Source organism: Amaranthus tricolor, chromosome 2, assembly GCF_026212465.1.
Source record: "Amaranthus tricolor cultivar Red isolate AtriRed21 chromosome 2, ASM2621246v1, whole genome shotgun sequence".
NCBI lineage: Eukaryota > Viridiplantae > Streptophyta > Magnoliopsida > Caryophyllales > Amaranthaceae > Amaranthus > Amaranthus tricolor.
This window is the reverse complement of record NC_080048.1, coordinates 910367-918684: the sequence shown is the minus strand read 5'-3', so window position 1 is coordinate 918684 and position 8318 is coordinate 910367. Positions and strand designations below refer to the sequence as shown.

General features: G+C 33.3%; 1 protein-coding gene across 1 annotated transcript; it reads left to right on the top strand.

The window, feature by feature from the left end:
- The first annotated feature begins 96 nt into the window (after positions 1–96).
- Positions 97–3558, top strand: LOC130801964 (putative disease resistance protein RGA1). Its single transcript, XM_057665941.1, has one exon. The coding sequence runs from the start codon at positions 97–99 to the stop codon at positions 3556–3558; it is 3462 nt and encodes a 1153-aa protein (XP_057521924.1).
- Positions 3559–8318: the final 4760 nt, after the last annotated feature.

Genomic DNA, 8318 nt, shown 5'->3' with positions numbered 1-8318 from the left:
TGGTGTGCACATTCAAACTGAGATCCATAAACCTTCTATCCCTGTTTGTTTCTTCCTCCTCACCATTTCTACACCTTCCTTTATTTCATATCAAAAATGGAACTCTCAACAACAGTATTAGCTGCTCAAACTCTTCTTGCAACCCTTGAATCAAAACAACTTAGGAGAATCATCTCATCCATTGGCGCAACTGCTGAAAATCAATATTTTGTAATCAAATCCACATTATCTAACATTACTCCTTTGCTCAAGGATGCCGAATCCAGCAAGTATGATCTCTCCCATGAAGCACAAACTTGGCTCAACAAGCTCAAAGATATCGTCTTTGAAGCAAGCGATTTGTTCGATGAGTTTATCACTCTTGCTAAGCAGAACCAATTCTTAAAACCCGAAAAAGGATGGCCTCGCTTTTCACATGCTACCAACACCCGTGTTGGTAACAAGGCATTCTCTCAGGTGTTCGAAAAAATTACCAAGAGATGGGACGCTTTAGACAATACCCTGTTTAGTACTACCCCTTATGATCATGCACAGATCAAGCAGAGAAAGATCGATAGCGAGTTTTATGTGAAGGCAGCTGATATCATTGGAAGAGATGATGACTTGAACAGCATTGTTGGCATGTTGCTTGATCCGAATGTTCAGCAGGATGCATTGTCTTTCCTTACTATTGTGGGAATCGGAGGTATAGGGAAAACAACTCTTGCCCAACTTGTGTATAACGATACAAGGATCACGAATGTGTTTCCATTGATGTTGTGGACTTGTATCTCTGATCGAAATCAGAAGGAAGTTGATGTGAAAGAGATTTTTGGCAAGATTTTGGGTCAAAATCTTGATAACTGCGCTATGGAATCGGTGTACAAACAAATTAGTCAGAAACTATCAAGCACTCGATACTTGCTTGTTTTAGATGATGTGTGGACGGAGGATCGTGAAAATTGGCTTAAGTTGGCAGCATTCTTGAAAGGAGGTCAAAGGAGAAGTTGGGTTGTGGTGACTACGCGTTCAGAAAAGACTGCAAGAGTTGTAGGAAATGGGGTAATGTACAAACTCCAAGGACTGTCAGAAGAGAGCTCTTGGAAATTGTTTGAAAGAATAGCCTTTGAATCGGATCTGTCCAATTCCCCTCCAGTTGACAGGGTTAAGATCGGGAGACAGATTGTCGATAGGTGTGCACAAGTCCCTCTTGCAATAAGAGAAATGGGACTTCTTCTGCGTGGTCTGGACACGAGTGAGTGGCTATCGTTTAGGGTGAACTCGAAAGAATTCATATCTACATGGAAACTAAGCTATGATCATCTTGCATCTCCATTAAAGTGTTGTTTTCAGTATTGTGCATTGTTTCCGAAAGGTTTTGAATTCGAGAAAGAGATGTTAGTAAGCCTTTGGATGGCACAGGGTTATCTTACTATTCCCTTAGGTGGAGATGAAAGCATTGAAGATATCGGTGAAGAATATGTTTCATTTTTCTTGGATAGATATATTTTCCAAGACATCAAGAAAAATAAATTGGGTGACATCGTGTCGTTTAAAATGCACAATCTAATGCATGATGTTGCAGTAAGTGTTGCAGATGATGAAATCTATGCAGCCAGTACCTTTAGTGGCACTGGCAACCTAGATAGAAAAATTTGCCATCTATCTGTTACCGGGGAAGGTCATAGTAATTACTCTTTTGCTAAGACCCGAATTTATTCATATCTTCATGTTGGTTATACTGGCCTTAGAAGGGAAAAGGCGAACAAGACATTCTTCGAGTCGCTAATAGCAAATTATAGGTACCTAAAGGCTTTAGATTTGAGTGGTTTGATGATCTATAGTCTTCCAGAATCATTAGGTGATTTGATTCATATAAGGTATTTAAATCTGTCAGATAATATAGATTTGCATGTACTACCTGTGTCAATTACAAATTTACACAATCTTCAAACTTTATATTTGAGGCGGTGTAGTTCATTAATAGAATTGCCAAAAGATTTGTGTAGGCTAGTGAACCTTAGGACGTTGGATATAAGCAGTTGCAACAAAATTAGTAGTATGCCGAGGGGCATGGATAAGATGACTTGCCTTTGTAAGCTAAGTGATTTCATAGTGGATGTTAAAGCCGATTATTCAAGTTTGAGTGAATATTTTGACGGGTTCAAAGAGCTAAAGCCTCTCAACAACCTCAAAGGTTGTCTTAACATACACGTCAATTGGCGTAAAGATGTTATGAAGGTTGTCAAGGAAGACTGTGACTGGGAAGGATCATATTTGAAGAGCAAGAAACGTATCAACACCTTAAATTTTGACTTCCAACACGAGTTGGGTGATGAAAGAGTTAAGAATGAGAACGTAAGAGTAATGATGGAAGAGCTAGAGCCGCATTCTAATCTTAAGGTTTTAGAGGTGAAGAAATACCATGGTTCGAGAATGCCATGTTGGATAGCTAGCCTCTCTAAACTTGTCGAACTTCATCTTGTGAATTGCGGGGAATTGGAGTATCTTCCATGTCTTGGGAACTTGATTCATCTGAAAGTCCTCAAACTTATGATGTTAGCGGAGCTAGAGTACATAGGGGAAGATAATCCGACAGCTTATTCCATCTCCACACCTAATCCCGAATTGCTAAGTGTAGAAAGATCGCCATATTTACCCTGCTTAGAAATACTTGAGCTGAGCAATCTGCCGAAATTGAAAGCATGGAGGCCAAAACGAATGGGATGCAAAGAAAGTTGCAGCAACAAGAAGATAGGACCGTGTTTCTCTGAATTGAAGTCGTTGTTCTTGTGGAATTGTCCAGAGCTAACTTGTATTCCATTCTGTCCCAGCGTGGAAGAATTGAAATTAATCAATTTCAATGAAAGATTGCGAATCATGGATAACACTGGAAACTTTGAAGAACTAAGAGATGTTGCAGATTCCTCATCCTCATCCGCACCTTGTAGACAACATGGCACAACTCGAATTAAGAAGGTGGTGATATCAAATGTGGGTTGGCTTGGTTTACTGCCTATGCAGGCTTTCCGGTTTCTGGAAAAAATTGAATTATGGTGTGACAAAAAAGTGCAGAGTCTGACAGAGGCTGAGGAGGTGTTCCGTAGCTGTTCATCTTCTCTTAGAATCATGATCATCCATAATTGCAGCAATTTAAGAAGTGTTCTTTCAGGAGGGTTGGAGCATCTTACAGCCTTGAATGAGTTGCATATCAGAAATTGTGATAAGTTGAGTCTATCTGAAGAAATAGAAGAAGAAAAAGAGAGCGAGGATGAAGTTGGCATGTGGAGCCGATTCTCTAATCATTCCCTCCAAATCTTGACATTGCAAGGTCTCCCCCAGCTTGTGAATCTTCCTGACTGGATACAATGTTTCCCTGATCTCCAATCCATTGGCATTTCCTTATGCAGCCGACTGAGATCACTGCCGAATTGGATGTCCAAACTCACCTCGCTCAGACAACTCAGTGTTTCAAGCTGTTCAAGGCGGCTGGAGAGAAGATACGAAGATCCTCATGGAGAGGATTGGCCTTCCATTCAACACATCCCAAACGTCCGATTTCACAATTGTATATATTAGGGGATGTGCTCAATGTGCTGTTGTCACTCGTAACGTGTGTTTTTTGTTCTGTGGTTTTATTTACTCTTTTCTGGTTACTATATGTACATTCTCTTTTAAACCTTCATTATTAGTGTTATGTGCTGAATTTTAGTGAATCTCACACAAGTAGTTGTAGGTTAAATTTGTGTAATTCAACCACTTGTGATGTATAAATGGCTATTGATGTATATTTAGCTTGCTGGAATATGTTTACTTTCGATCATTTTTGATCTGTTGGTTACGGTTTATAATAAAACGTAGGGTAACATAATTCGTCAATACATATACATTTGTTATTCATATGAAGTTGAAGATGATGCCTGCTTGAGTGAAATCGAAATCAAAATTACAAGAGTTGTATATATCAATGTTCCCAAATATCGTCTTGGGAAATCTTTTAATAACTTCGGGACAATAAAATGTTGTAATACTCACTTTTACAGATAAGTCACAAGTACAATGATATGAAATGAAAAGGGATAACTCTTTACTACTATAAACCTTATTAAGACAACAAAGAAAAACAGAACATCTCACTTTATCAATAACAGTACAAAAAATTGAATATCAGGAATGTGTTGAATATAGGGCCAATCCTCTCCAGGGGATCCTTTTGGCATCTTCTTTCCGAAATTCTCGAACAATGCACAATCCATAAGTACCTCGAAGATTTAACATCGTGCATCCAATTCGGCATTGATAGATATTATTATTTTACATTCTTCAATTCTAAGAGATTGGAGATCTGGCAAGAATTGTATCAAGTCCGGCAGATTTACCAGCTGTGGGAGTAGCCTAAATGTTAAGGTATGTAGAGAGTGATGAAGAAATCGGCTTGATATGCCCTTCACAATACCTTCCTTACTCATTTCTTCATCTTCATCTTCGAGCCTTAGATTTTCACAATCCCGTATGAATAACTCCTCTAAGGCTGTGAGAAGCTCTAATCCTCTCGACAATACATTCTCTAACTTAGAGCAATTTACAATCATCAAAGAAAGTAAGGAAGATGAGAAGCTACGGAATACCTCCTCAACTTCTCTAAAACTCTCAACTTTTATTGCCATCCAATAAATGCAGGTTCGTTAACGTCCCATGAAAACCTTCTGTGAGCAGCAAATTAAGCCATGTCACATTGTCCACATACACCTGCCCAAATTTCGGAATATTAATGACATTACACGGCACAGATGCAGATGAAGATGGAGAAACTACACGCAAGCTTTCATCCCTATCGTATTTTTAGTAATTCGCAGGTTTTTATCCATTTTTCATATGCACATGTATTCAAGCTTAGGACACTGTGGAATACATGTTAGACTGGAGCAGTTTTCTATGTGCAATGACTCCAACTGAGACAAACATGGTAGTAATTGCAATCTCGTCTTGCTACTGTTGCTGCTGTTGCTGTCAACAAATATGAGCTGACGAAGATTATCATCTCCGATCCCTGCTAACTGCCTGCTCCATCTTTTCAACTTCGGCAGATTACAGAACTGAATCTCTCTTAGAGAGGTGAAAACCGATAGTCGTTCTGCGGGTAAAGACAAAGGATTGGAATTGGAATAAGCTAATGGACTATCCTCTTCTACATACTCTAAATTTGCCAAGTTCAGAAGCTGAAAGGTTTCTAAATGCTGAAAGTTTCCAAGCCATGGAAGGTACCGAAGCTCCCCACAATCCACAAGACGAAGTTGTACAATATTTGGAAGAAGGGTTGTCCAACTAAGCATTTTTATGCCATTGTATCCATTCACTTCTAATCGCTTCAAATTTGAATGTGGTTGCAAGTCTTGCATCAATCTTCTTGTCACTTCATCTTCCATTCGTTTGTCACCCTCCTCCGACTTGAAATACAACACAAAATGATTAAGATGTTCTGGTCTTCTCGAAACAACTCTTGAATTGATATTGGAAACTCAACTTCAATATTGGAATACTAGGGTTATGGTCTTCTCGAACACTAGCTAATCCAAACTCTTGAATTGATATCCACCTACTCATATCTTGACCGTACAATTGCGCACATCTATCAACAACGACTCGCCCAATCTTGACCAAGTCATTCGGGGGGTTCGAATCCTTCGAATCAAAGGCCATCCTGATAAATAAGCGCCAAGAGTTTTCATCTGATAACCCTTGGAGCTTGTGCACAAAGCCATCTTCGATCATGCTTGCTGTTTCTTGCGAACGTGTAGTCACTACAATCCAACTTCTCCTTTCACCTCCCCTTAAAAATCCTGCAAGAGCATCAAAGAGATATAACATTAGAAATGTACCAAATTAAGAAAAAAATATTAATTTTAAAAACGTTGCTAATAAAGGAAGATGGAAAGGTTATATATATTAAGATTATTTGCAAAGAAACACCTTTTAAAACCCTTTTTGTAAAGAAACACCTTTTATAATTTTTTTTTGTAAGAAAACACCTTTTAAGAGACTTTTTTAAAAAAAAAACACCTTAAATCAGTTTTCGGTGACTTTTGTCAACTTTCCGGCGTTGACTATGCCATTTGTCAACTTTCCGGCGTTGACTTTTATTTTTATTTTTATTTTTATTTTTATTTTTTTTAAAAATTTTTATTTTTATTATTATTTAAAAAAAATTAAAAAAAAAAAAAAAAAAAAAAAAAAATAATAATAATAATAATAATAATAATAAAAACAAAAATAAAAAATAATAATTTTTTATAAATTTTTTTTAAAAAAAAATTTATTATTTTTTTATTATTATTTTTCCTTTTGTTTTTATTTTTATTTTATTTTTAATTTTTATTATTATTATTATTATTTTTTAATTTTATTATTATTATTATTATTATTATTTTTTTTTTTTTTTATTGTTATTTTATATTTTTTATACTTTTTATTTTTATATTATTATTGATTTTTTAAAAATCTTTTTTTAATTTTTTTTAATTTTTGTTTTTATTTTTATTTTTTTTATTATTAATATTAATTTTTTTTAATTTTAATTATTATTATTATTTTAAAAAAAATTTTAAAAAAATTAATAATAATAATAATAATAATAAAAATAATAATAATAATAATAAAAATAAAAAAAAAATAAAAAAATAATAATAATAAAAAGTAAAAATAAAATAAAAATAAAAACAAAAGGAAAAATTAAAAAATAATAATAAAAAAAATAATAAATTTTTTTTTTTTAATTTTAAAAAAATTATTATTATTTTTATTTTTGTTTTAATTTTTATTTCATTATTATTATTATTATTATTATTAGTATTATTATTATTATTTATTTATTTTTATTTTTTTAAATAATAATAAAAATAAAAATTTTAAAAAAAATATTAATAATAAAAATAAAAATAAAAATAAAAATAAAAACAAAAGTCAACGCCAGAAAGTTGACAAATGGCATAGTCAACGCCGGAAAGTTGACAAAAGTCACCGGAAACTGATTTAAGGTGTTTTTTTTTAAAAAAAAGTCTCTTAAAAGGTGTTTTTGTACAAAAGAGGGGTTTTAAAAAGTGTTTCTTTGCAAATTTCCCTATATATTATAGACTATAGCCCATATCAACACATTATTTTTGGTTAAATAACAATAACATTTTATTGATAATTAATAGTAATAATAATATTCCAGTATTTACCAAATTGTTTGGAATTATTTGTAAAAGAAATATCCAAATCACTAAGTCGGTCAATCATAGATAAACCTATGGATGACGTACTACATTCTAATTAATAGGTGTAAGTTGAGAGATGGGAAGACAAGAAATCGGAAGGAAAAGACTATTTGAGAAATAAAATAAGTAGTGGAGACTTTTATCTAAGAAAGATAAATTGATATTTGTTTCAACTGAGACTAAATAATATAAAAATATTTTTTTATTATGGTTAAAAACTTTTTGAAGTTAGAAAATTCATTGAAATTTTGGTAATTTATTACCTAGGTTCTATTTTGGAACCAACAAAAGAACACAAATTTTTTGAATGAGACGATCTCATGATGAGATCATATCTGTTAAAGTAGCTCGTGTAATATGTAAAATGATTATTTATAATTTTAAAGTGATAAATTAGAAAAATAAATTAATTTTATGAATCAGACAATTCCAAGAAAACGTAAAGTCGAGATTGGAGTGGGAGTGGGGACTGGGGAGTGGGGACTGGGGAGCGGGGACTGTTTCTTTGCTCCTAGCGGAAAAGATAAGATGTAGATCGGTCAGATGGCCATAAACAACCTTAGAATTTAGACTAAGATATTTTGATACTTTTTTTATACGTTCTTTTCAAATAAAATTTATGAATTTTAGAGTTAAATTTTGACTATTATTTTTTATCGATTTATATGAAAAAATATTTGATTTTTAAAACTCATAATTAAAATTATTTGATTTTTAAGTTTGCATTAAAATTTACGAAAAAAGTGAATGAAAAGAAGAAATGAATAAGGGAATATTTCTTTTGCAAATAATTCCAAAGAAATTGGCATATACTTAGATTATTAATTTTAATATTAAAAGCAAAATTATTATTTTTGATTTTACTAAAACCAATTTGCAGTAGTAGAGTTACATTTTTCTTATTAGTGGAGACTATTCCATAATTTGCTCCTACACAAAAGATAAGATATAGATGGCCAAAATTAAATGCAATTATTAAGACCAGGAAAGAGAAGAAGGACCTACCAACACTATCATTTATCAACAAGCTCTCTTCAGTCTTCTCCATTATTCATTTTTTACCAACCATCCATGCATGTGCGT